The following is a 27,899-nucleotide window of genomic DNA, read 5'->3' as shown; positions in this document are numbered from 1 at the left end:
GGTGAGGAGGGTGGGGCTCCCTTGGGGCCCAACCAGTGTTTTGTAGTTGATGCCGCTGCCTCCCCGACACAGCTCCCTGAGGGCGGGGGTGGGGAAGGGACCTGAGTCCTCTCTGGGCGCCCCCCTGGCTACAGGACTGTATGAGCTGACGGGTGGCATTCAAGGATCCTGTGTGAGTAACTGAGGAGGGCAGAAGGGGCCCGGCCCAGGGAGGCCACAGGGAGAGGCCACACAGCGAGGCTGGCATTTCTGAGTCCCTGCCCACCGGCCCTTTCCTGGCCTCCCTCCTCACGTGCAGCAGTGTGTTACCAGCCCCCTGCCTGGTGCTGGTGCAAGATTTCCAAAGACATTTCATATGCACATTTTCGGAGCCTCAGAGCAGCAGCCCTGTTGCCATCAGCCCTACTGGGCTGGGAGATCAGGCCTGCCTTGCCCGAGGGAGGGGCTAGAACTCACACCCCACCTTCTGCCCTCTTCTGGCTCCTGATTCCCTGTACCCAGCCTGAAAGGGGCTGGGCTCCCAGAAGGAGTGAATCACAGGGAGCTGGCAGGATCAGACCAGTACCTGTGGCTCCCCAGTGCCAGGCACGGGCAGCGAGGCCGCGGGCCTGCCCTTCTGCCATCTGCTGAGGGGGCGGACATGCTCTGAGAGCAGGGCTCGAGCCTCGCTGGGCTGGGTGCTGCACTTAGCAGGGGGTCAGGGAAGGCCCCCTGTGGAGAGGGGACGGTTGAGCTGAGCACGGTGGTGAGGAAGAGAATCCGGGGGCACCAGGGTGATGCCTCTCAGGAAAGTGCTCAAAACAGCAGCCCCCCTCTCCTTGGGCCTGCTCAGGAGGGGAGAGGAGGGCTCAGCTGCCTGCCCCCTTCCAGCTTCCTCCCAGGCCCCTTAGAGGAAGACTGCTTCCTCCAGCCAGCCTTCCCTGCCTGCCAGCCTGCAGGCCCCTCCCCTCTGGTGGCCGCTTATACTCCAGCATCTTCCCCTAGCAGGCTGGCTGGCCATGAGAACTTGGGGCTGTGGGACCCCTAGCTGCTCTCTGCAGCCCCCAGCCCAGACACATACTCCAGGGGGCAGTAAAGGGTGGCTGGACCCTGGCAGGCCTCTGAGCCACACCTCTGCTACCTGTGATCAGGACGTGCCTCCTCAGGGGGAATCTGTCCTCATCCTAGGTGTGCAGGCCCGGCAGGGCCCTTTGACCCAGACTGCCTGGTTCAAATGCTGGCTCCATCCCTTACTGCTCAATCCCCAGTGCCTAAAACTGCCCCTTTAGGAGTGTAGGGGTGCTGCAGCACCTGCCTCCCTGGGTGGTCATGAGGGTGGCCTATAAGCAGTGGAGAGGGTGTCCAGTTCCATGCTGGCCCCAGCACAGTCCACACCTCCAGAGGGTGCATACCAGGCCTTCAAGAGAAGAAGACGGGGTATCCAAGATGCCGCCCGACGCCCAAAGTCAAGCTGCCCAGAGCGGCCGCAGGAGGACAGGCGTGGGGCGCGGAGCCCATCCAAGGCCCGTGGCTTTCCGTCACACCCGCACGACCGCCCAGGCAGCATTTCGGCGCCCCTGGAGGCCCCCGCCTGTCCCGACGACCCACCAGGGAGGCGCTACTGAGCTCCACGCCCCCGGCCACGGCGGCCCGGACCCCAGGACCGGCGGCAAGGGGAAGCCACCTCCTCGGGCCAGAGCTAAGCCCTGCGGACTCGCCCGGGCGAGCTCACCCGGTCCGCGCGGCCAGACCCCAGCCCAGCCCCCTCCTTGATCGCCCGGCCCCTCCCCCTCGCCCTCCTCTGTTCCCTGCTCCCGCCTCTCCCCCGCCCCCACGCCCGGTCCCCTTCTCAGGTCCCCCCGCCCAGACACCCCCTTGGTTCCTCGGCTCTGCACCCCTCTCGTCCGTCCCCTCCTCGTCCCCTCGCCCGGTCCGCCTCGCGGCCTCTCCTCGTCCCCTCGCCCCGCCCCACCTCCCCCGGCCGACTCCTCCCTCCCCCGTCCAGCCGCCTCTCAGTCCCCCCAGTCCGGCCTCCTCCCCAGCCCGACCCCCCTCTCCCTCCCCCGCTCCGCCTCCCCGTCCCCCGCCTGGTCCCCCGCGGCCGCTCTGCGTACGGGGTGACGCAGCACCGCCCACCCGCGCGCCCCGCCCGCCCCGCGCCGCCGCCGCCGACGCAGACGCTGCCGCCGCAGCCGCAGCCGCGACCGGGGCTCCTGGGGCCGCTAACGGTCCAGCGCCCCTCGGCGTCTGCGCGCCCTCAGCCCGGCCGACCCGGCGGCGCCCTGGGCGCTGGGCGCGATGGGGGCCGCGGAGCCGCTGCGCTCGGTGCTGTGGGTGAAGCAGCAGCGCTGCGCAGTGAGCCTGGACCCCGCGCGGGCGCTGCTGCGCTGGTGGCGGAGTCCGGGGCCCGGAGCCGGCGCCCCCGGCGCGGGTGAGTGTCGCCTACGGCCCGCGGGCTCGGCCGGGGTGGCGGGGCGGGGAGGCCGGCAGGCGGGGGCTCCGGGACCGGAGGCCCGGAGATGGGGGCCGGGGTCTCGGCAGCAGCTGGCAGGGAGGAGTCCCGGGCGCCGAGGGTGTGTACACTCCGGGACCGGGGTGACAAAGAGCGAGCGCCGGAGCGGGGGCGGGGGTGGGGGTGGGGGGAGGTCCCGGCGGGGAGGGCCGGAGCCCGGGCGCCTGCGGTCCCGGCGAGGATGCGACCCCGGAGGGCGAGGCGCGGGGTGGTGACGGCGGGGGAGGTCTGCAGCCCGGGAGGTGTCACCTGGACGGGGCCGCATCTCCGTGACCGGCCCGCAAGCATCTGAAAGGCACCATCCGGATCGACTGTGAGACTGATTACGGATGGATCCCGAGGGAGTGCCGGCGCCCCGCCCTCGGTTTCAGTTTAACCCGAGTACAGATGCTTTTCGTTAGCGGGGATCCAGAGCGGGGTCAGGAATTCCTGTTGTAAAGTGAAAGACAGGCTCATGATCTTCTGTATGGGTTGTGCTCCCTGGTGGGGTTGGTGTGGGTGTTAATTCTGGTGCAACAGGCTGGACGCGGGACCTGCGGAGGCCCTCCGATTTGGAGAAGTGTAATTTAACTGAAAAGGGCACTCTCTTTCCCCAAGGAGAAGGGGCCAGCGGCTCCCAGGGCCGAGACGTCGGCGGCAGAGGGGTGGGCAAAGGCTTATCAAGGAGGTGTCATTTGACCCCTGGCAGGAGGAGGAGGATTACAGGAGGCGCCTTTGGCCAGTGAGAAGGGGGGAGGCGTCCGTGGCTGGCGAGGAAGCGCAGGGCTGGCGAGTGTGGGTGTGTTTCCATCTCATTCATTTGTCTTTCGCAATTTTTTATTGAGGGCCTGTCCGGGAAGGGCGCGGCGGTAATCCTCGCCTCTGCTCAGCGCACGTGACAAAGTCCCTGCCGCAATGGAGCATTTTCCATTAGAGGGAGAGACAAGAGGGGAACACATAGGGGCGTGTATGTCTCGGAAGAGCCTTGCAGGGTGGGGGCAGGTCGCTGTGGTGCAGGAGGTCTCAGAAGTCCTCACTTGCAGGAGGGCATTGGACCAGAGCCCTGGAGGGACCTGTGCACATTGGGAAGAGATGGTCCTTGCAGGAAGACCACAAGTGCCAAGGCCAGAGGTCCACGGGGTGCTGCAGGAATGGAGGGAGATGGGGGAGGGGAAACGGGGCTGTTTGGGTGGCATGGGCTGAGATGGGGACCCCAGGAGGGCTTTATCCATCTTAACCTGGAGAAGGGATCCCTGTGGCAGCTTGGAGGAGAGCAGACAGAGGAGGGACTGCAGGTGGGAGGTTGCTGGCCTAGTCCTGGTGGGAGTGGTGGCGAGCAGGGCTGGGTCTGCCTGGATTGAATGAGCAGCGCCAGGGGAACCTGAATTCCAGGTTTGTAGTTACTGAAACTGCAGGAGCAGGGATTTCATTGTTAAGTATCGGGGAGGGATGTGTAGGTCAGTGTTCTCTGGTGGATGTTCTGACTTTGGGATGGCTTTCAGATGCCTTGGGGGCAGTCGGGGGTGCTGCGATGGGTCTGGGGGTGCTTTTGGACACTGAGGTTGTGTGGCTCTGCTGGTGGGGGAGCGGTGAGGCAGAGCTGGCTGGTTAATTGGGGCCAAGGTCAAGGGCGGTCTCGGACTCTTGGTTTCTAGCCTCGGCGTCACCAGAAGCATGGTCTGCAGAGAGCTTATCTGTGGCCGGGGGTCTGAGGCTCTACCCTTCTACCAGCTTTCTGTTGTCCCCTTGGGAAGATATGTCACTCCTCAGACGTCATCCTCCGGCCTCCTGGCACCACACGACTAGGTCTTGCCTGGCCTGTCCCCGAGGGCTTCGGGGCTTTCCTGTAAACCTCTCGGCTTAAGGATGGGGCACTGCCATTTTGTGGGGCACTTGGGCGCAGCCACTGTGCTTCTGTCCTGTATCCCATTCAAGCATGATGCATTCCTGCGGGGCAGCTTCTCCTGTATTTTATGGATATAGAGAGTTTTAGAAACCGGCCCAACTAGTGGTTGAACCCGGGTTTGAGGCGTGGTGGGTCCAACTCCAGCTGCTGTGCACCGGGTGGTGTGGCCTCCCTCAGGCCACAGCGGCCATGTGGACACTGGACAGACCCCACCCGTCTGGGGCGTCTCGGTGGGGAGGTCACTCCTCGCCTGCTCTCAGCCGGCTACCATTATGGTCTGCGGTTCCCAGATCCTCGGGTTTGTGTGGCGTGCTTTGGGGCGGCCCCTCGCTGACACAGCTGCCTGCCCTCTTCCCGGGAACAGTGGTGGCTTCACTCTTACAAACCGTGAAGGCCCTTTCGTACAGGGACCTGGTATGCAAGAGATTGGTCCCCTCCCCGGAGGGCCCGGGGCTGTGGGAGCCCTGGCAGCCCCTGTGCAGCCCACCACCCTGGGAAGGCAGTGGGTCAGCAGTGCAGGGACGTAGCTGCTGCAGCTCGGGGCCTTCCCACAGCGGCACCCGCAGGGCAGTGGGGTCTGCGTCAGGTGATTGCATGCTTGACAGCACCACTGGCAGCAGGGAGACAGGAACCCGTCCACGCGGGACATTTGATTCAGTTACGGAGTGGCAGTACCCGGCCTGCTGCAGTCCCAGGCGTGTCTGCTGGCGGGGATGGACTACGGCTTGGCCGGGGAGGGAAGGGAGGGGAGGGTTGTGCAAAAACAGACTGGTGCGGTAGGGAGTGAATTGAGATCACCTTCGGGGGACAGAGGAGGGACCTGCCCCGGGGCAGCCGCGTGCACCGGGCGCAGCTGCTTCATCTGACGCGCTCAGTTTCTCCATAGCATCGCCCCTGTTTGCAGACAGGAAAAATGGACGCTGTGAACTGATTGCAATTGATTGTAATGTCCAGAAGGGAGCTGGCTTTTAATCCAGGCCCACGCTCCTTCATCCGTGAGGGGGCTCAGCAGTTGAGAGCAAAGGAGGGAACAGGATTTCAGGGGGCAGCGTTGTCTGGACCCAGGAACAGCTGCTCTTAAGGAAGCTGTGAGGCTCCGGGGCACCAGCCTGGCCGGAAGTGGGGCAGACTGAAAACAGGAAACCCAGACCCAGTCTTCTCACAGTGGGTCGGGCTAGTTCAGCTTGAAACAGAGTGAAACTGTATCTGGGCTGTACCCCCCGGGGTTCAGGAAAAGAGACCCTGGATGTGTTCCTTTAGAGTTGGAGCTGGGAGGAGTGTGTTGGCACCCTGGGGTGGGGTGGGGCAGTGCCCAGGCTCCACCTTTGAAGGAAATCCCCCCCTTCCTCTGGCAGCTCCCCCCCGAACCTGGGATGCCCCGGGACTGGTAGGGCTCTCCTTGGGTAGGTCACTGCTATATTTACAGAATGTCCCCAACACCCCTACGCAGTGCCCAGCAAAAGGTAGGCAAGCCACAGATACTTAAAACAAAAAGGTTTTTTATGCTTATAAAAGTAACTCATGTTGATTTAATAAAATCTAGGAAACACAGAAAAGCACACAGAAAAAGAATCACCCTTAGTCTTAACCTTCAACAGTGAATTTTTTTTTTTTTTTAAGGTACGCGGGCCTCTCACTGTTGTGGCCTCTCCCGTTGCGGAGCACAGGCTCCGGACGCGCAGGCTCAGCGGCCATGGCTCACGGGCCCAGCCGCTCCACGGCATGTGGGATCCTCCCGGGCCGGGGCACGAACCCGCGTCTCCTGCATCGGCAGGCGGACTCTCAACCACTGTGCCACCAGGGAAGCCCAAAACATGACTTTTTTAACGTCAACTTTATTGAGGCATAATTTGCATACAATAAAATTCACACATTTTAAGTGTATAGTTTGGTGACTTTGCCACGTTTGATCATCTATCCTAAGGAAAAAGACAAGTACTTAAGGAACTGTGTTTAGGCTTTAGAAAATATATTTTTTGTGTGTTTGTTAAGATACTGATGACCCCCTCCTCGTGTCCCTCGTCCCCATTCTCCCGGGGCTCCTCGTGTGCCTGTGCACGGCAGGTGCTGAACAACCCTGTGTGGATGGCCGCATATGGGAGGTGAGGTGTGGCCTGCCCCTGGCCACATGGTGAGTGGAGGCCGCCTCGGGACTGGGCTCCGGCTGTGTGGGATGCAGCATGTCCTGGGGTCACCGCTGCCACTGGCAGGAGAACGTGGGGGGGAGTGGTTGCTTTGCTGTTCGCTCTCCCAGCACCTTGACTTTTCTCTGGAGGATGTGGGTTCGAAACCATTGGAAGTGGCTGGGAAGCTGAATGGTTTGTGTAAAGCCCACAAATTCTACAGAGTCCTCTAAAGCGTAAACACCACAGATCCTGTAGTCCTGTGTTTCAGTGTCCCCAGATGTGTCTTAGTTATGCCCCATGAGGAAGTCAAAAGTGCTATAGATAGCGTCGATGGTGTAAAGCTAACGACCTGCACAGTGCGATAGGAGGACTCTCAGTATACTTGAATAGGAAATAAATGGCAATCCTGTCTACCTGTTACAGAAAAAAAAAATAGAATCTCATTCTAGGTTTGCATGTGATTCACTGTCGGAAGAGACGTACAGGCTTTTGTGGTTTCGAAAGCGGATGTCAGGAAAACAGCAGTCCTGCCTGCCGTCTGTCTCTCTAGGCACCTCCCTCGGTTATGTTCAGGTTACGTGACTTAACAGTCGGCGAACGTGGTCATAAATATCGTAATCTGAGATAATTCCAAGGTTAACTTTTATTTGTTACTCTAAAATAGGTCAGCAAACATTTTCTTCAAAAGCCAGATAGCAATTATTTTAGGCTCTGTGGGTCACAACTTCTCAGCTCTGCTGTTTTAGCACAAAAGCTGCTGTAGGCAGCGTGAGAGTGAATGCACGTGGCCGTGTGCCAACAAAACTTTATTTACAAAAGTGGGCAGCAAGCTGAATTTGGCCTGCGGTTTGCCGACCCTGCTCTAAACCATTATGTATCATCATGCATTTCCCTGCTCTGTTGTTTGGTGCATTCACATTCAGGATTGCTATGTCTTCATTTTGGATTGACCCTTTTTCTGTTGTGTAATGCCCTTCTCTGTCTCTGATCATTGTATTTGTTCTGGAGTCTACTTTATCGGTTGACATGGCCACTCCTGCTGCACACATCTTTTCCATTCTTTTACTTTCAACCTGCTTACATTATTAGATTTGAAGTGAGTTTCTTTAGACTGCATAGGGTTGACACATGTTTTTTAATTAACTAAGCCAATCTGTGTCTTTTTAATGTAAATATATTAGGGCTTAAGTCTACCATTTTATTTTTTGTTTTCTGGTTTTCGTTTCTCTGTTTTTCCCTGCCTTCCTGTGAATTACTTAAAAATATTTTTTTAGAATTCCATTTTGATTTGTCTATATATCTTCATCTTTTTTTTTAGCTGTTTATGGTGGTAAACTATCTGTGTTGTTTTTGAGCGCACCTCTTTGTACAGAGGTGGAGTGGTTCCCCAGAGTATTGGTCTATATATACGTATCTCATCCCAGTCTTGTGGTGCTGCCATGTTACCAATTTGAGTGAAGTGCAGAAACCTTACCTCTCTGCCTCACTTTACTCTCCCGTTTTATAATGAAATTGTCTTAATTATTTCTTCTGCATGCATTTAGAACCACATTGGTGTTATAATTTTCTCTTCCACCCGCAAACATTATTTAGAAAAGTCAGGAAGAGAAAGAAATCCTATTGTGTTTACCCATATCTTTGCTTACTCTGTTCTTTCTTCCCTCCCCCCCCCCCCCCCCCCGCCAGGGACTCTTATCACTTCGCTTCTACTTCCTGCATCCTTTCTTTTATGATAGGTCTGCTGGCAACAAGTTCTCTTAGTTTTTCTTCATCTGAGAATGTTTTAATTTATCCCTGAAGGAGATTTTTGCTGGGTGTAAGGTTCCAGGTTGACCATTCTTTTATTTTCAGCACTGGAAAAATATTGTGCCACTTCCTTCTGGCTTCCATGGTTTCTGAGGAGAAATCCACTGTCATTCAAAGTTTTCTCACCTGTAGGTAAGGTGTTGTTTCTCTCTTGCTGATGTGAACGTTCTTTTCCTTGTACTTGATTTTCAGAATCCAGACTGTAATGTGTCTTGGACTGGATTTCTTTGGATTAATCATATTTGAGGTTATGCCTGTTGTCAAATTTGGGAAGTCTTCAGCCATTATTTTTTGAGCGCTTTTTCAGCCCCTCTCCTTCTCTGCTCCTGGGACTGCAGTGACACACATGTTGGGTCCTCCATTATAACCCCACAGGTCTCTGGGGCTCTATTCGTTTTGTCTTTTTCTGGTTTGTTTTTGATTCTGTTTTCCTCTGCTGTTCAGTTTTAGCCATTTCTGTGGCCCCATCTTCCAGCTCACTGATTCTTTCGTCTGCCTCTCCGTTCTGCTGTTCAGTCCACGTGTTTGTTTTCTGTTTTGGTTACTGTATTTTTCAGTTCTAAAATGTCCATTTGGGTCTTATTTATATCTTCTATTTCTTTTTTCTTTTTTAAAGATTTATTTATTATTTCTTTATTTTTGGCTGCATTGGGTCTTAGTTGCAGCATGGGCAGTCTTTGTTGAGGCCTGCATGATCTTTGTTGAGGCATGAGGGCTTCTCTCTAGTTGTGGTACACAGGCTCCAGGGCATGTGGGCTCTATAGTTTGCGGCACACGGGCCTTCTAGTTGAGGCAAGAGGGCTCAGTAGCTGTGGCGCATGGGCTTAGTTGCCCTGCAGCATGTGGGATCTTAGTTTTCCGACCAGGGGTCGAACCCGCATTCCCTGCATTAGAAGGCGGATTCTTTACCACTGGACCTCCAGGGAAGTCCCTATATCTTCTACTTCTTTGCTAAGACTTTTTTTCTTTGCTGAGTCTTTATGTGTCTTCATTTGTTTCAGGTGTGTAATTGTTCGTGAAGCCTTTTCGTAGTGGCTGCTTTAAGGTCCTTGTCAGACAATCCTAACATCTTTGTCATCTCGGTGTTGGCATCCAGCGATTGTCTTTTTTTCTCTCGTTTTGAGATCGTCCTACTTCTTGGCATGGTGGTTGATTTTAGATTGAAACCTGGACATTTTTGTACTGTGTTATGAAATTTTTGTTTGTTTTTGTTTTTTGCGGTATGCGGGCCTCTCACTGTTGCGGCCTCTCCCGTTGCGGAGCACAGGCTCCGGACGCGCAGGCTCAGCGGCCATGGCTCACGGAGCGGCATGTGGGATCTTCCCGGACCGGGGCACGAACCCGTGTCCCCTGCATCGGCAGGCGGACTCTCAGCCACTGCACCACCAGGGAAGCCCCTGTGTTATGAAATTTTGGATCTTATTTAAATTTCCTCTTTTAGCTTGCTCTCTCTGACACTGCTCCATCAGGGAAGAGGGGGACTAGTTACCGCCAGGTGGGAGAAGAAGTCCAGGTTCCCCTCGGCCCTGTTGACAGTCGGAGGGGAGGGGCTCCTCATTGCTGCTGGGTGGGCTAGGACTTCCGGCCCCCCACTAGGCCTGCACAGAGACCCCCTTGGCTGGAAGGGGTAGGGGTGCCTCGCAACTGCTCTCCAAGGGTCTCCTGACACCTGGGTAGGTGGAGGTGGGTGGTGGTGAAAATCCTGACTTTCCCCTAGGTCTCCCCTGACACCACCCCACTACTGCTGAGTGAAGGTGGAAGTCCACTCCCCCTTTGTCTCTACCGACCCCTGTGGGAAGTGAGGCTCGTTACCAGCTGTCTGGGATGAAAGTTCTGGCTCCCTGCGTGCCTTCCCTCACGCCACGCCACCCTGGTGCCGCCCTACACCCCTGCGGGTGGAAGTCTAGGCTCCCAGGCGGACTTTGCTGGCGTGTGGGCGTGGGGCCAGGTTTCCTGTGTGTTTGTTGTTTGTCTAGAAGTTTCCTGTCTTACTGGGCCGTCCTTCCCCTGGTCCTTTGGCCAGAGCGGGCACTCTTTGTTGGGGTTTTTGGTTTGTACCCACTGGCACTTCCAGGTTGCTAGATTCTTCAAATCTGAGGTGCTTGAGGCAAAAGGAAACCCAGGGAACTCACCCCTGTCCTTCCCTGGTCCCGAGGTCCCCGGCCAGCTTCCTCCTTCTCCCACCTTTCAGAGTCTCCCTGCGTTCGTGTGACACATGGCTCAGTGGAGGAACAGGGAAAAGCACGCCTCGTCCATCATCTCAGCAGCGGAAGGTCCCTGTGCATTTTTAAAAATATTTTTTCTCTCTGTTCAGAACAGATTATTCCTACTGACCTGTTCAGCTTCACTGGCTTTCCTGTGTCACCCCCACTCCGCTACTGAGCCCGGCTAGTGGATGTTTTATTTCAGATGCTGTACTTTCAGTTTTAAAGCTTCCATCTGGTTCCTTCTAATAGTTTATTTTTCTCTCCTGGGAACTTCTGTCATCTTTCCGTTCATTTTCAGAATGTTCGGCTGTACCTCACCGAGCACGGTTATACCGACCACGGTAAAGTTTTTGTCTGATGCCTCCGACATCTGGGTCATCTCAGGCCGGGCGTCTGTGGACTGTCTTTCCCTTGGGCATGCCAGCGTTTTCTGGTTCTTGGTGTACTGACTAATTTTGTACCCTGGACATTTTTCATATTTCTTTGTGAGGCTCTGGGTCCTGTCAAAGTCCTTTGGAGAATTTTCTTTTCTTAGGCAGGTGCTCAGCCTGGTTGTACACAGACGGCAAGTCGGTCTCACATTGTGGGAGGGGTTTCCACATCAGTCCAGCTCTCAAGGCCTTTTTCACGCTGTGGGGGGCCACCCTGGTGTTTGTCACTCGGGGGGTGAGTCCGGGGCCGGGGAGCTGGCACACTTGGCAGTTCGGCTCCCAGGGCTCCTCTGTTCCTGGAGCCCGGCGCGTGTCAGTTCACGGGCAGGGCCAGGACGCCCTTCCCAGCCCTGCCGGCCATGCTCTGGCTCCTCTGGACAGAGGGGTGGGTGTTCGCTGTCTGCATCCAGCGAGCTGTTCTAGATCTCAGGCTGCGCTTGGCTCAGAGCTGGGGCTGGAGAGGAAAGGAAGGCTCTGGAAGACTGCCGGGCGCTGCTCCTTCTGCGTGGGTGCTGCTCCGGCCACTGGCCCGCTGCTCTTTGCTTTTGGTGTCTTCAGTTAACTGTCTCCCTCCCATCTTGTCCAGACCTCTTGGTTACCATCAGAGGAGGGATAGGCGGTCGTGCGCCTGCTTCATCCTGGTCGGAACTGTGTCTGTCTAGGCTGACTTTCTCGTGCCGGTAGTGCTGTGCTTACCGCCTCAAGTAATCCTCACCATAGCCCTTGGAGCCATCCTGGTGTTGTCCCCATTTCAGAGATGGCAGTCTGGGGCAGGTGGGGGGCAGTCTGGGACGCTGAGATCCTGGGGTACGCCCCCCTGCAAGGACGTGGATGCCGGGGTTCGTTTCTGCAGCGCCCACTGCCTTTCCTAGCAGGCAGGTGGGGGGAGAGCAGGGTTCTTGGAGCAGGAATCAGTCTGGTTGCAGCCCCCAGCGGCCGAGGGCGGGGGCACCACACGGGCCCCTGGTCACTAGGCTGGGGATGCTTGCACAGGGTAGCACGTGGTCAGAGGAGCCTGTGGCTGTGCGAGTGGGGGTCGGGGACAGGCTGTTTCCTGTGTGTGGAAATGCAGTTTTGCCAGAGTTGGCTCCATGGTATACGGTCCGCAGGTCCAGGGCCAATGTAACCTGTTCCCTGAACCTACGGCCTCGGGACCCGAGGAGAGCCCTGTCCCAAGCAGGTGTGGCAGAGGCGTTTCCTGAAAGGCCAGTCCCAGTCCTGTCACAGGTGCGGATGGAGCAGAACCCTGAGGGCGGCAGGGCCGGGGGCCACCTGGAGCCGGACGCTTGGCCAGACCGCTAGGCCGCTGGTGCTCCAGGACTGCTGGGCTCTCCCCGCAGTGGCCAGGGTCAAAGGCCAAAGAGCGACAAAGGTGGTAGCGAGTCCCTCTTAGGCAGGACTGTTTCAGGACGGGCGGGAGCTGCTCTGGTTTATGGGTTTGGGGTCAGGAGGACACGGTGATGCCTTATCTTTCCGGACGGACGGTGTTGATGACATTTCTTCACGTGGGGACGACAGCGAACTGTCAGCAGTGTGATGTCTGCATCCTGTCTCCAAGCCCCATTCAAAGGGAAGGTGCACGTGTGTGAGTGTGTGCACAGGTGCATGTGAGAGACTGCAGGAGCATGTGCACGTGTGACTGTGTGTGAGCAGCGGCTCCTGGGTGGAAACGGGCCGCCTGCTCTGCCCGCCAGCCTGTGGCCCCAGCAGTCCCCACGTCTCGGCTTCCTCTCTGGCCACACGGCTTGTGCAGCCTTTCTCAGGAAACCAGTGGACATCAGACCGCACCCGATCCGCGAAGCCGCTGATTCCCAGGCCTCCATCCAGAGCACGCCCGGCTCCCTCCTTCCCGGGGACGCCTTGGCCCAGGTCTGCGTGGCGTCTTGGGGGCCCGGGTGGATGGTGCCAGGCCTGCAGTGGGTCTGCCCTGGTACCCAAGGGCCCTGGGAGGCCTTATAGAGAGTGTTCCGTGGAAGGGGGTCCAAGGGCCGGGGCTTTAGGTTCATTTGCCAGAAGCGGTGCTGCCTCAGAGGTCTGGGTCCACAGAAACACGCGCTCCTGACTCCCTGTACTGTCTGTGCCTCACCTGACAGCTCAGCAGGGGTGCCCAGGAGCCATGAGGCATCTTAGATGAGAGTCCAAGGCGGTGAGCCTCCGGAGCCGCTCCTCCCTGCCTGGGGCTGCCTGGACTGCGGCCCTCCTGGGCTCCGGCACCGCCTCTGCCTCCGTGGTACTTAGCTCCCTCTGCTCCAGCCCCACTGGCCTCTGCCTGTCCTGAAGCTCCGCAGGGATGCTCGTGCTCCAGGGCCTTTGCCCAGCTCCTAGGTTGCCATCAGCCTTTGTCCGTGAGGCATCCCACCCCCCTGCAGCCCCCCAGCCCCGTGGACCTGCTCCACTGCCTTTTCCATAGCATTTATGACTCTGGATAAGTTGATAAAACACGTATATCAACTTCGTCGTTTCTCAGAGGCCTCCCCACATCCCACCGTTACCTGCCAGAGGGCGGGGTTTTTGTCCCGGCACCGCCTCCCTGTCTGAAGCTAGGTGGGCCCGTAGCAGTGCTGAGCACGTGAGTGGAGCATGGTGGGGCAGCTTCGGGCGCAGCGCCTGGGCTCTTTAATGTTTACTCATGAGCCTTGGTGACTCACGCGCGTTAAGGGTTAGCATAGACCACGATATACCTGATAATTGAATGTCTTCTAAGAGAAAAGTACATCTTGAAATATTTTAGGACCTAAAGATGCCAAAGATTTTGTGCCTGGAATGATCTAGAAAGGTTTAAAAATAGACTCAACTGAGCTGGACACTGATTGAGCCCACAGAGAGCCCGTGGGGCTCCAGGTGGGCCCCTGGCCTGCCCTGCCAGCCCCCCGCAGCCCGCCGCTTCTCCCTGTAAACCTGACTATAAATGGCTAAACTGGTGGGGCCGCTTTTCCTAAGAAAAGTGCCTGGTGCCCTCCCTCTTCCTCTGATCCCGGGTCCCTTATCTGAATGCCCTCACCTGCCCTTTTCTGTAGATCCCATGCTTCCCTCCTAGGGCCTGTGCAGTCCCTGGCTGGTGAGGATGCCACCTGGCACTGGCCACCTTCTGGAGTTCCTTGAGCCTAAGGGGATAGAGTGTCCCGGACAGGATTACCTCTCAGGACACTTAGCCCCATGCACCCGAGTCATAGTTAAGAGATGTTACCTGCCCCCTGCCATGGAGTGCGCTAAGAACAGCTAACACACGTGGGTGCGGCCAGGCACCAGGCCCTCTTCTCAGCACTTTAGGTGAGAATCCTTTCATCCTCACGTGTCCCCATTTTACAGAGAAGGTAACTCAGCACAGAGATGCTAGGCATTTGCCCAAGGTCACACAGCTGGGAAGCACCAGGGCCCAGTTCCAGCCTTGGCTTCTACTCTGGATCCACTGTCAGTCCTTCTGGTCAACAGTGGGGACTGCTGTTTGGCCGGAGTGAGGAAAGGTGGACCTGTGAGCCAGGCTCGGCTTTGGGTCAGAAGAGATGAAAAGGTAGGAGGCTGCTGGGGAGGAGGGTTCCTCCTGTGAGCATCCCCGGGTAGCTGCCAGAGCTGCAGTGGTGGACAGACGGTCAGGGCCCCTGCATGGGACACGCACACCAGGTTCCCTCCCAGGCTGCTGTCCTGGTGACGTGCTGGCCACTGTGGGTGTGCAGACAAGGGTCAAAGGTCACATTGTACTGGATCAAGTAAATTATAATTGACCAGCACCTCATCTGAGCATCAGGAACTTTGGGGCTAAAGTAACTAGGATATACTTACAGTTTTGTTTGAAATTCTTGTGTTACTGAAATAAACCAGTAAGGGACTTCTCTGGCGGTCCAGTGGTTGAGACTCTGCGATTCCACTGCAGGGGGCACGGGTTAGATCCCTGGTCGGGGAACTGACATCCTGCATGCGGTGTGGTGTGGCCAGAAACAAACAGACAAAAACCCAATAAGAAACAGTTACAAATGGAAATTTAATTATTAACCTAGATCATTCGGTGGAAACAATTATTGTTCTAATAGAAACGCGACCTGCTGTTGATAAGTCTGTAGGACTTGCCATTCTTCTTCTAGACAGATAACCCTGGAGTGGCAGCCGCGTAGCCTTACAGAGCTCGTAAAAAATCGACGAGGAGCTACGTATCCGCGAGGAGCTATGTTGGTTTGTTTCCAACTTTGTTTCCAAAGTGATAGGAATCTAATTTTACTTAAACTTTTTGTGTGTGTCAGGCTAGACTGGGTGAAATGATAGCCATTATGGGTGATACAATTTTATTTGTGATCCGCAGGGTCAGAGTCACCACAGAGTGTCTGTAGGGAGGGTTGTCTGTAGGGGGCTGCTGATGGGTCGCCCTTGGGCTAAATTTGGCCCAAATTTGGTCCACAGATATTTTTTGACTTGTCCAGTGAGGTTTTCTTTTCCTTTTCAAATTGTAGTCAACATTTTAAATCAGGAGATTTCACACCAAAATATCCAAGCTTCTGGCGTATCCCTGAGTGATGTCGCCTGTGTGCTGTGATCAGGACTGTGGCCTCCAGGTGGTCGGGGCGCTTGGGTGCCACCCGCCCACCGCCTTGTGGAGCTTCGAGAACACGATCTTGCAACGTCAAGCTGCCGGACGAATTTCCCATTTCTGTGGAGTTAGAAGACAGATTTTTTTCTATATGAGAAAAGCCATTGGGGGTTGCCTGGGTTGGGTAGGGTACCTGAGAAGTAGCTACCTCTTCAAGATTTGCCTGTTTTGACTGAAATTGGAAAACTGTTCTAGAAATGTCTAGTGGGGTGTGTGGACATGCAGATGGGGAGGGTGCTTACCCAGCGTCCACCTGTCAGTCCCCGCGCTCCCCTCCGTCGCCCCTGCGGGATTTGGGACAGGTGTGGACCTGCCATCACGGGCCATGGCAGGTGGCAGGTGCTCGAGACCGTGGTTTGTTGTCTTGGTGGCAAGGTCTCGGGCACACGTCTCGGAGTGGAGAAGTACTTTGTGTCATTTATGCTGTAGGAGAAAATGTGTAATGCTTGAAGAGAGATCGAAAACCCGTCTATAGGTTTAGTCCTCAAAATGCCTCTCTCTCGTTGGAAATCCAAATTCTTCCCTTCTTGTGAAGCCACTTAAGTCTGTCCCTCTCCTCGTGGCCCTTTCCTTTTCTGAATTGGTATCGCGGGTGGCGGTGATGTCACATAATCCAGCCCCGAAGATCCTTTCACCTAAGGCCTCACGTGGAGGCGCCCAGGGGAGGTCGCTGAGTGGGGAGGCAGCAGGCGCAGGGGCGGCTCACCCAGCCAGGCACAAGCCCTGCCCGCTGGCATCTGTCCTGGCTCGTCGGCGACCAGCAGGGCCCCCCCCCCCCCGGTGCCTTTGCTCGCTCGTCTGTCCAGCAGGGGCGTCGGCGACCTGCCCCAGCGGGCCGTGGGGTTCTGTCCGTGGTGCGCGGGTGCCTCTGAAACCAGCCGGGCCTGTGGGCCCCCTGCTGCCTCCCAAGGGGACCTCCACCCGTGACCCCTCCCCTCCTCCCCGATCACATCCAAAACCTGTCGTCTGCTGGGCCTGGGACGCCGCTCCCCCAAGTGCCGGGACAGTGTGGCCGTGTGGTCACTAAGTGATTGTGATGTGACTCGGGCGTGTGGGGTCTCTCGTGGCGCCGGCCTGCTCTCCGGACTCTCATTGTTAAACCGGAGCAGGTATTGATGAGTGGAGGGAGGGCCCCCGCCCCGCAGGGCCTTGGAGAAGGGGTGCCGCGCTCGCCGCCGAGGGCGCCTCGGGACAGGGCAGCGTCTGCCTTCAACCCTGACGTGGACCTGTGGGTCGGGTCTGGGAGGTCGCAGCCCAGCTTTGCCCACCGGCCGTGATGGTGTCGTGTAGCAGATAAGAGCGCACGCTGGCGTGGGTGGGGCCGGCGGGGATGACGGGGCAGTGTGAGCACTGTGACCACGGTCCAGTGAATTTGTTTTCTGCGCGGTGTTTCTGGACTCTGCGAGGTGGTGAGCTGAGGGCAGCAGGGCTCCCTGGTCTTCCTTTCCACAGCGAGCTCTCACCCGGGAGCGCTCTGCTTCTGCCCCACGTGTTCGGGCGGCTGAGCTGCCGGGAGGCGCGTTTCACCTGCGTAATGACTCGGGGTCGGGCGGTGTGACCTCAGACCCTCGGGCTCTTCCTCGGGGAACGGGCCCCGGTGCTGGTGCCCCGGGGTGGGGCTGCGTGGCTGCCAGCACCCCGGCTTTTCTCTCTGGCCTCATCGCCGTCTAGTTCCCGTGGACGTGCGTCTCGGGCTGTGACACGATGCATCAGGTGCTCCGTGGGGACCTGCCCTGTCCTGTCCCGTGTGATCCCTCTCACGCGGATGACGTGTCCTGGGAGCGGAGTAGTGCCCTTGACTGTGAACTTGTCTTTGCTCTGGTCGCCCTTGGCCTCCTCGATGTCTGTGGGACCCTGGCCACCTCACCACCAGCACGGGGTACGTGTGCGCTGACACACGGGCGGTCGGTCTCCGGGGGGAACAGAGGCCACTGTGCGCTCGGCTGTCCAGGAACTTGTAAGATAAGCAGATTGACAGACAGCAGGGAATTTTCTCCCCCCGAGTCACAGCCGTGAAGCACACTTAGCGTTCGTGGGTCACAGCGAGCACTGAAAAGGCTAGAACAGAACCGAGAACGGTGGTGACAGCGGCCGGAGTCCTTAGCTGTCCCGGGAGAGCTGCGGGCCTGCAGCGTGGGCGCCCTGTCCCGCGGGCATTGCCTGTGGTTTCTCTGGAACACGGTGGCCCTTCGGTCACCACCCCTGTGGGAGGGTAACTGCCTGTCACACGAGGCACAGTCGCACGCCTTGGGGAGGGGAGCACAGAAGAATCGCATCTCTTGTCAGCAAAAGCCTCGAAACTTCCAGCCCAGGTTTGGTTACCAAATTTCAGTCCATTTTTGGAAAGGATTCTACTGCATGAGAACTTTTTTTTTTTTTTTTGAGTTTGTGACAATTATATTTGAACCGGTGGTAATGGCCCTTAAAATAGATTGCTTTATTATTAGAAAAATTAATGCTGAAACTGAACTGAAACACACAGAGAGGCACATTCAAGTTTGGCCAAAGGATCTGAAAGTGAAAGAAGAGGGGGTTGGTCTTAGTCATTCAGTCGGCAGTTCTAACTCACTTGAGCCGCATTCTAAGAAGAAATCAAAATTATTTAGAGTATGGTTTTATAAAATGCGCAAAACCTAATAAAATGACCTATCCTGATATATTATTGATAAGGATATTCTTGTAAGTGAAAGCTTAAGTCCTTCAAAATTAAAGATATTCCAACCGTTTGCCCTACATGGCTGCTTGGTTATTGTTTGTTTTTTGGAAAGAAAGGTCTTTTTCTTCGCCAATTTCTGAGTGGGTCTGTGGCTGTCAGCGTCCACACTTGGTTGCCTGTCGTGCACACTGGAGTTGAGGGGGGCCCTTGGTTGTGGGTGCAGAGGACGCGCCCCTGCCTCGGTACCCCCTTGGTGTTCAGGTTTGGCAGGCTCTCTTTAACCTCGGCCTGACAGGAAACGTTTTTTGACAGATTTGCCAGAAGCGAGTCCTGGCCCTGCCGGTGGCTTAGACGAGTTCTTTGACCTCCAGGCTTCAGTAGAATGAGGATCTGGAACATCTTCTGTGAGTCCGTCTGTCCAGCGAGGGTCATCATATTTACCTTCTGGGTTGTTTGTGAGGATCACGAGCTTCTACATTTAGCACAAAGTGGGCCTCACAAGTGGCAATAATTATTATTACTATCACTATTATTATGCCCACCGTAAAGCCGGCATACTCATGTGACAAAGTGTGACACGTGGAGACCAGAGCTGGACTCGGGTTGGCCAGGCCCTGTGGGAGGTGACCGGTGGGGACACACACAGCTCTGAATGGAACAAGTAAGACCACCCTCAGGGAGATGCCACCTAGTAGGGGGCAGAAAAGTGACTGCAGGCCAGGCTGACACACTGGTGAGGGGGGACCTGGAGGCCTCCCCGAGGAGATGGGGTTTCAGCTGGGAATCAGAAAGTCCCGGGCCAGTCAGGTGGCCGTGTGTGTGTGTGTGTGTATGTGTGTATCTGGTGTGTGTGTATGTGGTGTGTGTATCTGGTGTGTGTGTATGTGGTGTGTGTGTGTATCTGGGTGTGTGTGTGTATCTGGGGGGTGTATCTGGGTGTGTGTGTGTGTATGTATCTGGGTGTGTGTGTGCATCTCTGGCATGTGTGTATGTGGTGTGTGTGTGTGCATCTGGGTGTGTGTGTATCTGGCTGTGTGTGTGTATCTGGCGTGTGTGCATCTGGGTGTGTGTGTATCTGGTGTGTGTGCATCTGGGTGTGTGTGTGTATGTGGCGTGTGTATATCTGTATGTGTATCTCTGGCGTGTATGTGGTGTGTGTGTGTGCATCTGGGTGTGCGTGTGTATCTGGCTGTGTGTATCTGGCGTGTGTGTGTGTATCTCTGGTGTGTGTGTATGTGGTGTGTGTGTGTGCATCTGGAGGTATGTGTGTATCTGGGTGTGTGTCTGTATCTGGGTGTGTGTATCTGGCGTGTGTGCATCTGGGTGTGTGTGGCATGTGTGTATCTGGCGTGTGTGTGTGTATCTGGCTGTGTGTGTGTATCTGGCGTGTGTGCATCTGGGTGTGTGTGTGTGTCTGGCGTGTGTGTGGGCACGGGGTACCTGGTGTATAGACAGACCGTTCCCAGAAAAGGGAGCAAGGCTGGGAGCTGGCGGCTTGGCTGAGGGACAGAGGTGGTCCCCGAGTGAGCGTGTGGTTACAACATGCTTACTTTACATCCCAAGCAAGTTATTTGTGACCATACATTCCAGTAAAGCCTTATAAATGCTTTACTTCTTTGGAATGTGTCAGGTAAGTTGTAGAATTTATTGTTATCAGTGAATAAAATGACCAAAATGAGCATCATAGCTGGAGATTGGGTTTATAAGATGTTTAATAGTATAAAATAAAAATATCAAATAAGTATTCAAATTTTATGTTTTTTTCCTAATTTTATCAAAAGTTTGCCTCTTCTATATTTGTCTTTATTTCGAATCTGCTCAGTTTTTATAACATTGCAAAAGTTGGTGCTACTTAAAATTTCAATTTTAAACTTAAAAAACTCTCCTAAATTATACTTTAATCACACATATCCTAAACTTTAATATTGTACCAAATGCAATTTAATATCCCCATTAGGGAAGGAGAGAAGGAAGAAAGCACTTCTAGTGAACAATGTGTGTTTTTGTCCTGCGGCTGTGTTTTCCCTGCGTCCTCTTCACTACAAACACACTCACCGTCTTCCGTCTCCCGGAAGACCACATTACTGCATTTTAACTCTTCGGACACAAATGGTTCTTTTTCTGTACTTCCTTTTCTTTTTAATACTTTTATCATGGCGGTAATACATGGTGCTCCATGGAAGGGTAGTCTTGTCATTAATACATAGTATCTCTTTAGTTCTTTGTTTTAAGACCAACATTGCCTTTTGTTTCTCAAAATTTGTAATGTCTGTAGAGGGTAATAAAACAGTTTGTTTCTGTTGGATTCCAAATTGAGTCTTCGAGACCAGTAGTAACTGAAACCACATTAGAACAAGGACAGAGCACACCCGGGATGGATGTTTTCAGCGTCCCTGTGGTGTGCACCCAGCACAGAGCCTGCTGCCCACTCGAGAGGACCTGGGGAAGGTGTGTGGGGAGCATGCCTGGCGCTGCCTGCTGGGCACCTGGAAGGCAGCACAGAGCACGTTTTGTTTGCTCGCATGATGAGATTTTCTCTTTTAAGTGTTCAAGACCCTTCAGACTGTGATGGGACGCAAGTTCTCAGAGCCTCGTCGGCTTGCCCCTCACATCGTAAGCATCCTTTCCAAGTACCAGCGTGAGTTGCCGCCTCGTGGCACTGGGTCAGTGTGTCCCCGGGATGTGCTTGTAAACTACATGCCCTGTGGGGACCGTGCTGCCTGTGATTAAAACTCTTTGGTGATTTAGGTGCTCAGAGGTGTGGCAACAAATTCTTGGGGAGTAACCAGTTTGAGAAGACAGGAGAATATTTTTGTGGAAGTTACATCCAAGCCATCTTGCGGTGGGTTGGTTTTCTTGGTGGTTCTGTGGAGCCCTCCATCACAGCCGGCACACAAGGGTGTGCAGTGAGTCCAGGTGAGGGGGGCTGGGGAAGAGTTAGGAGATGCCGGTCAGGATGGGTGGGACCAGCTGAAGCCACAGTGTGTCCTGTAGGACCCAGAGGGCCTGCTCTGCCAGGACCAAGCTGTGGCACAGGGTGTGCTCGGCCCCTGCCTTCCCCAGCTACACACACACACGGATATGCACACACACGGATACACACACACAGATACACATAGATACACACACACATATACACATGCACATGGATACACACACAGATAACACACACGCATGGATACACACAGCTACACACACATGGATACACACATGCGCACAGCTACACACACATACATACACAGATACATGCACACAGATACACACACACACAGGTATGTACACAGATACGCACACAGCTACACACACATGGATACACACTGATACACACTGATACACACATGCACACAGATACACACGCACATGGATACACATACATACACAGATACATGCACATAGATACACACGCACACAGATACGCGCACACAGTTACACACGGATACACACACGCAGAGCCGGGAGAGAAGCCCCACGGGGCGTGCAGTCAGAGAGGGAGGGAGTCTGTGTTGGCAGGCAGGCAGGCAGTGGGGATGTCAGCTGCTGAAGCCGTGGGTTCTGCGTCAGATCCATTGCACCTGCCTCCACTGATTAAGGTCGTTTTCAGACTTGCACGTCCTCCAAGCAGTACAGAGCGTAAATAGTAAGATGTTTGCCCGAGTTGTTTTCTGAAACTTGGAGTCAGCTCTGTCTGGCTCCAGCTGATCTGGTTGAGACTAGACAGGCCCACCGACCCTCCAGCTGGGCCGCTTCTGTGTCTGCTTGCTGACCTTTTAACATCATGGGGCCGCGAACTTCACCCTCAGGTGGTGCTCAGCGCCCCGTTTCTGACTGTGCAGAGGCTGGTGGCCTCATTACGCCTGCACACGATGACACACCTTTACCCCATCACCTTCCCCTACGCTCCCCCTGCCCCGGGTGCCCTGCTGCTTTGTCCCAAAGATACCCCAGCCTCTGGCCTTTGGGGAGGCGCACCCAAGGCTTGTTCTCCTGCCTCCTCGCGTGGCTGCCTTGGAAGTAAACCTTTGTCTTCCGCTGACCTCGGCGTGTCCGCGTTTGGCTTGCTGCGTGTCTGGCAGGACGAGCCTGGTTCGGTAACGGTGGCACTTAGGACGCTTGGTGTGTTCCATTGTTCTCTCGAACCTTGGGGATCCCACAGTGGCAGGGCTTGTAAGCCCGAGACCCTCTGTGATGCAGAGTGGGCACTGCCAGCCTGGGAGGGTCACTGAATCCGAGCGGCGCCTGAAACCTGGAGCTCGGGCCGGGGGCTCCTGCCTGGCTTGGGGGGCCTCGGGAGTCTTCTGCCTCTCGTGTGATCTTACCCCAGCGTGAAGGGAGGTGGAGGGAGCCCCAATCCTGTTCCCCTGGAGAGGATGGAGGGCTGGCTCCTGGTCAGGGACGGCCACCGTCGGCCCGATCTGCCGTGGGGGTGCCCAGTGCTCCGTTTGTCCCCGGGGTGGCCACTGCCCCAGGTGGACTCCCTTTTTCATCTCAGGAATGTTAAAAAAATCACCCAGAAAAAGGCACTTTGGTTTAGTAATTTAGTATAGCAGAGAGGATTTTATAAACGCTGCCAGTGAGGTGGTGATGTTCCTGCAAGACGGTTTATAATTTGGCTGGACTTTGGTTGAAAATCTTCAAGTTCTGTTGTCGGCATGCATATGTATGTGGGGTTTATTATCCAGCAGTTAAAACAAATACTTGTTTGATCAGGGCAGGTGTAGGCGTGGGAGTTAGAATGAGATCAAGTGGGGGGCAGCGGCCCCTGCAAGGAGGTAGCCACCCCCTTCCCTGCCGGCTTTGCCAGGAAGGTGGGCAGGGGTGGAAGGGGGGCGGGGGCGGAAGTGCACGGGTAACCGCGTTCCCAGCCTGGGGTGTTGAATTATCCCGCGTGCTGAGTGGCAGCGGGTGGACACTGAAAGGTCCAGGCAGAGCAGAGCCACATTCACACTTGTCTGTGGCTCAGTTAGGGGAATGAACCCCAGCAGGACGGCTGGCAGCTGCCCGAGTTGGAGAGGAGCCTGGCTTGCTGGGCACGCGAGCCTGTGGACAGAGCACCCTTCACTGGGCTGGGGAATGCAGGAGCGGGGTGGGGGAGTAGAAGAGATGGGTTTAGATGTAGATGCTTGGGTGTGAGGCACCTGTGGGACGTGGACGTGACTGGCCAGGTGCACTCCTGGGGCTCTGTGACGTGGGCGTGGTCAGGGTCAACAGGACAGGTGTCCGCCTGTGGCCCCAGGCCTGGGCTCAGTTTGCCCCCCTCTCTCTGTGTAGAGAAGCGTTGCTAAGGGTTCGCGTGAACCCTGTGGGTGCGAGCTGGTGGCTCTCAGTTGGCGCCCCTGCCTTCGGAAGACGTTGGCCAACGTCTAGCATGTTGGGAGGGGAGGCGCCGGCATCAGTGGCTGGAGCCCGGGCGTGCTGCTCAAACCCTACGTGACGGGCCGGCCCACTGCAGAGGGGTGCGGACTGGGGGGCCTGGGCCAGGGAGGCTCCCAGGGGGTCGGGCAGCTTTCGAGCCCTCCTCTGCTTCAGAGGTCCCCACCTACCCCAGAACATTTTGCTCAGACGTTTGCTTCAAAGGGGTTGTTGGGTTGTTACTTTACAAAGAGAGAGGGGACACCTGTGAGCCTTGGGCACTGATCCTCCGACAGGGCCACCCACAGCCAGCCCAGTGGCCCCGAGGAGGGTGCACATTGCGAGGGCGACTCCAGAGGGCGGCCGGAGCAGCTTGGGCAGCGGGGAATCAGGAAGGGACGTGCCTTCTGTGTACAGAGACTGGCCCGAATCAGGTGGGGCGGCCAGGCTGTGGGGCGAGGCGGCCAGCCGTGCTCTGGGCCCCTTCGTCTGCCAGTGAGTTCTGTCCACATGCGTTGCCGGGATCGATTTGGCCACCGGCCAGGTTCAGTTTGGTCTGGAAGTAACTCTACCGCGTCTCCTCTCATCACATGATCTTTTACAGGAGACTTTGACTTTTTATCTAATCCCATATGCAGTGCAGGATTATGCAAAATGCAAGCAAAGGGAGAGAAATGCTAATACTACACAGAAAACGAAAGTGACCCCCAAGTTCCCACCATCAACTCTGTGCAAGATGCTCCTCTAAGAATATCTATTTATATACATCCATGAATTTATAATTTATACCTGGTGCGCTCACACGCGTGCACTGCCGTTCTGGGAAGCCTCTCCGTGCCAGCATGGGTAGGTTGACCAGGGGACTACAGTGTCACTCTCGCCTTAGGGGACAGCCGGTGGCCTCCACTGTGGCCTGTGATTGATTCTTCCAGTCAAACTAAATTCACAAGACTAGAGATTGCTAATTCATAGACCCTTTCTGCGGGTTACCCTGTGAGTCATCCGTAACTTTTCAGGAACTCTCTGATTCTCGATGCCTCCTAGCTAGACATAAGGGTTTTGCAGAACAGGGTGTGACACTGACCTGCAAACGTGAAGGGACACGCGGCAGGGTGCAAAGGAACGTGGCCTCGGGGTCACCGGGCGAGGGAGGCCGAAAGGAACCTGTCTCGTGCTGGACCCCTCTCACCCTGATCGGGTAGCTTCCAAAACCCCTCCCAGTTTGACACGACGAGCCCTGTGTGTTGTCGTGAAGTTCAGGCTGAGCTCCTGGCCCAGCAGACGGAGGGGCCGATGGAGGCGGTCACTCGCTGAGTCCTGCTTTGGAGGTCCCCGCCCCAGGCACAGACTCACCCAGGACGGCCTCCAGCCAGACCCCAGGCTTCTGTTGGTGTCATTCCTCAATCGACTAGGGATGCAGATAGCGTTGATGTTTTCACGTCCCCGTGGATCTCTGTGCCTTTTTCGAGAAAGTAATTGTGTATCACCACATCTGTTACGTGTAACAGCAGTGCGCGTATAAAATAGCATATCCTCCTTACCTGTTTTTGTTTTTCTTCTCACCCGAGCAGCAGATAAAGCTTTGGGTGAGCTGAATGTAGCGGAAGGTGGGGAGAGCTATACTGCAGGTTTTACAGCCAGCCTGGGGCCCGGCCAGGAACTGCCGTGCTCGTCTGTATAAAGGCAGATGGTGACTCCCACCAGCCGTCACTGGTGGGCTTTGAGAACGCAGCCTGTCCACACTGGGGGCTTGTCTTCCAACTTCTCCGCCTCCCAGTTCCTGTGCTGGCCTCGGAGGGTTCTTTCTGGGCCCCACTTGCCGTTACAAGCTGTCACCTCACGTTTCCCACAGCTGTTTGTGTGTCCAGCCTTACCTGGAGGCCTTACCTGGAGGCCTTACCTGGAGGCATCTGCAGGCCCGCAGTTATGACTGGGTTTCCCATGGTAGAGGTTGTCCTGTGCTGTCATCCCTACGTCCACCCAAGTCTCCCCTTTCTCCTCCTGCATCCTAGTGGATGGTTGGACCCACCAGGCCTTTCTAGAGCCCCCTACCCGCCCCCTACCCGCCCTGCCTTGGTGTGGCCCTGACTCACCTGCACACTCTGGGCCTGGGTCTGTTACGTGCGTCTTTCCCAATTGATTTCTGAGCCAGACTGAACACAGGCACTGGGTCTTGAACATCTTTCCCCAAATTTGATACAGGAGCTGGCCTGGAAAATTGACAGCCTCCATTTGGTGACTGTGGATAAGACATCCCATCTTCTGATGACATAGAGTTTCCCAAACTTATTTAGCTCTGAATTTTAAAATTACGTATAACTTGTCCTCTTCCTTTTGGATATCTGATGAATTTTAAAGCAGAATGTTTCCCAGCACTTTGGAGTGGCATTCCTTGTGTTCACGTGAATTCCGTGAACCCTCTTGACGTGAGAATGTGGTGTTTTTACAGATGCCTGCTCTGTGCCTATTTCTGAGATCATCACCGTTGAAGAAACGGACATTAATGGGAAACACTACACCAGTGGAAAATGGCAGAAAATGGAAAAGCCTTATGCTTTCACAGGTAACGTGGCCTGAATGTTCCTCAGTAATTCCATGCAGGTTACATGAAAGGGAACTTTTTTTGTCACTTGTTTAACAAACTCATTGTGTCCTTTGTTTACCTTTATAGAAAGGTCCTTATATCATTTTTTCCAAGCTCTACTTTTATTTATTTTTTATTTATTTTTGGCTGCATTGGGTCTTCATTGCTGCACGGGCTTTCTCTAGTTGCGGCGAGCGGGGGCTACTCTTCGTTGCCATGCATGGGCTTCTCATTGTGGTGGCCTCTCTTGTTGCGGAGCACGGGCTCTAGGCACGTGGGCTTCAGTAATTGTGGCACGCGGGCTCAGTAGTTGTGGCTCACGGGCTCAGTAGTTGTGGCTCGCGGGCTCTAGAGCGCAAGCTCAGTAGTTGTGGCGCACGGGCTTAGTTGCTCCGCGGCACGTGGGATCTTCCCGGACCAGGGCTCGAACCCGTGTTCCCTGCATTGGCAGGCAGATTCTTAACCACTGCGCCACCAGGGAAGTCCCAAGCTCTACTTTTAATATTCATTTTTTTTCTTATTTTTTTATTGTTTTTTTTACGTGGGTTAAAAGACCTGAGAAATAGGATCTTTTCCCTAATATACCTTGGAAGTTACTAGTCAGAAGGAAAGGGGACCATTGGGGCGTTTTGAGTGTGAACCTGGGGTTAGTGTGAGGGGAGTGTGTTCCCCGGTCCACAGGGCCGCAGGCTCACGGCGTGTGTTCTCTGTGCAGTGCATCGTGTGAGGAGGGCCCGGCAGCACCGCTGGAGGTGGGCGCAGGTGACCTTCTGGTGTCCTGAGGAGCAGCTGTGCCACCTGTGGTTGCAGACCCTCAGGGAGCTACTGGAGAAGCTGAGTACGTGCGTGGTTTGTATTCGGCACAGCTTCCTGTAACCAAGGCGGATGTGATGAGTGGCTGTGGTTTTTGAGTGCTTTACTGATTAGAGGACCACGTGGTGTGGGGCCCAGAGCCTGGCCCCCAGGGCGCTGGTACCTGCTCTGACAGCCGCGAGGCTTGGGGCAGCCCCTTGGCTCTCTGGGCCTGGGTTTCTTTTCCTGGAAAATGGGGTGACAATGCCTGCACTCGGGTGAATGGAGGATTAAACCAGGTGCCTGGGGCAGGCATCTCTGTCCCCCTGGGGCGTGTCTGACCATCTGAGCTGTGAGTTATTGCCGTGCGGCCAGAATCTGTCTGTCACACTTAACGGTAGGTGTCAACTCATTTTGGGTCTGGAACGCTATTTCGTGTTGTTTGGGTATGATCTTTTTTTAAATCAAAGCATAGTTGATTTACAGTGTTGTGTTAACGTCTGCTGTACAGCAAAGTGACTCAGTTACACACATACATGTACCCTTTTCCGTTACGGTCTGTCCCCGGATATTGAATGTAGTTCCCTCTGCTCTGCAGCAGGACCTTGCTGTTTATCCATCCCGTATACAGTAGTCTGCCTCTGCTAACCTGTTTGAATATAATCTTCATACACAGCCTTCAACTCAGTGCAGGCGTCAGCCACAGAAACGAAAGAGCATGTGTTTAGGTTGGTTTTATATCTTTGAAAATTAATTTGGCCTCTAGATTAAAAAAGGGTGGATTATAATTTGTTTGAAGAAGGTACTTCCCACACGGCAGCTTCAGAGAGACTTCCCGGCTTGGAAAAGCACGCGTTTGGCTTAGCATGTGGGTGGCGGGACTTGGATTCTGCGTTTCGCCGTCTGATTCTGTGGGACGGGATGGGGTGTTTGGTCCCCCCGCCGTCCATCTGACCAGTGCGTCCTGACCTCTCCTTCCATCTCAGGTCACTG

At 55.3% G+C, this 27,899-nt stretch overlaps 1 protein-coding gene across 2 annotated transcripts in view; it reads left to right on the top strand.

Annotated features, from left to right (window-relative positions):
* The first annotated feature begins 2,191 nt into the window (after positions 1–2,191).
* The window catches only part of CERK (ceramide kinase), a 50,596-nt gene continuing 24,888 nt past the window's right edge, over positions 2,192–27,899 (top strand). The window contains exons 1-3 of one of the 2 annotated variants that reach the window (XM_029204793.1): positions 2,192–2,410; positions 25,980–26,093; positions 26,830–26,952. In XM_029204793.1, coding sequence (XP_029060626.1) covers positions 2,278–2,410; positions 25,980–26,093; positions 26,830–26,952 — 370 coding nt within the window. In that variant the 5' untranslated portion in view covers positions 2,192–2,277. Of the gene's footprint in view, positions 2,411–18,536; positions 18,586–25,979; positions 26,094–26,829; positions 26,953–27,899 lie in introns of those variants that run through there. The other variant, XM_029204794.1, reaches the window with a different exon arrangement.

The sequence above is a fragment of the Monodon monoceros genome, unplaced genomic scaffold, assembly GCF_005190385.1.
Source record: "Monodon monoceros isolate NGI ecotype Baffin Bay Population unplaced genomic scaffold, NGI_Narwhal_1 Super_Scaffold_6, whole genome shotgun sequence".
NCBI lineage: Eukaryota > Metazoa > Chordata > Mammalia > Artiodactyla > Monodontidae > Monodon > Monodon monoceros.
The sequence above is the reverse complement of the archived record's forward strand: the minus strand, read 5'-3'. Positions and strand labels throughout refer to the sequence as shown.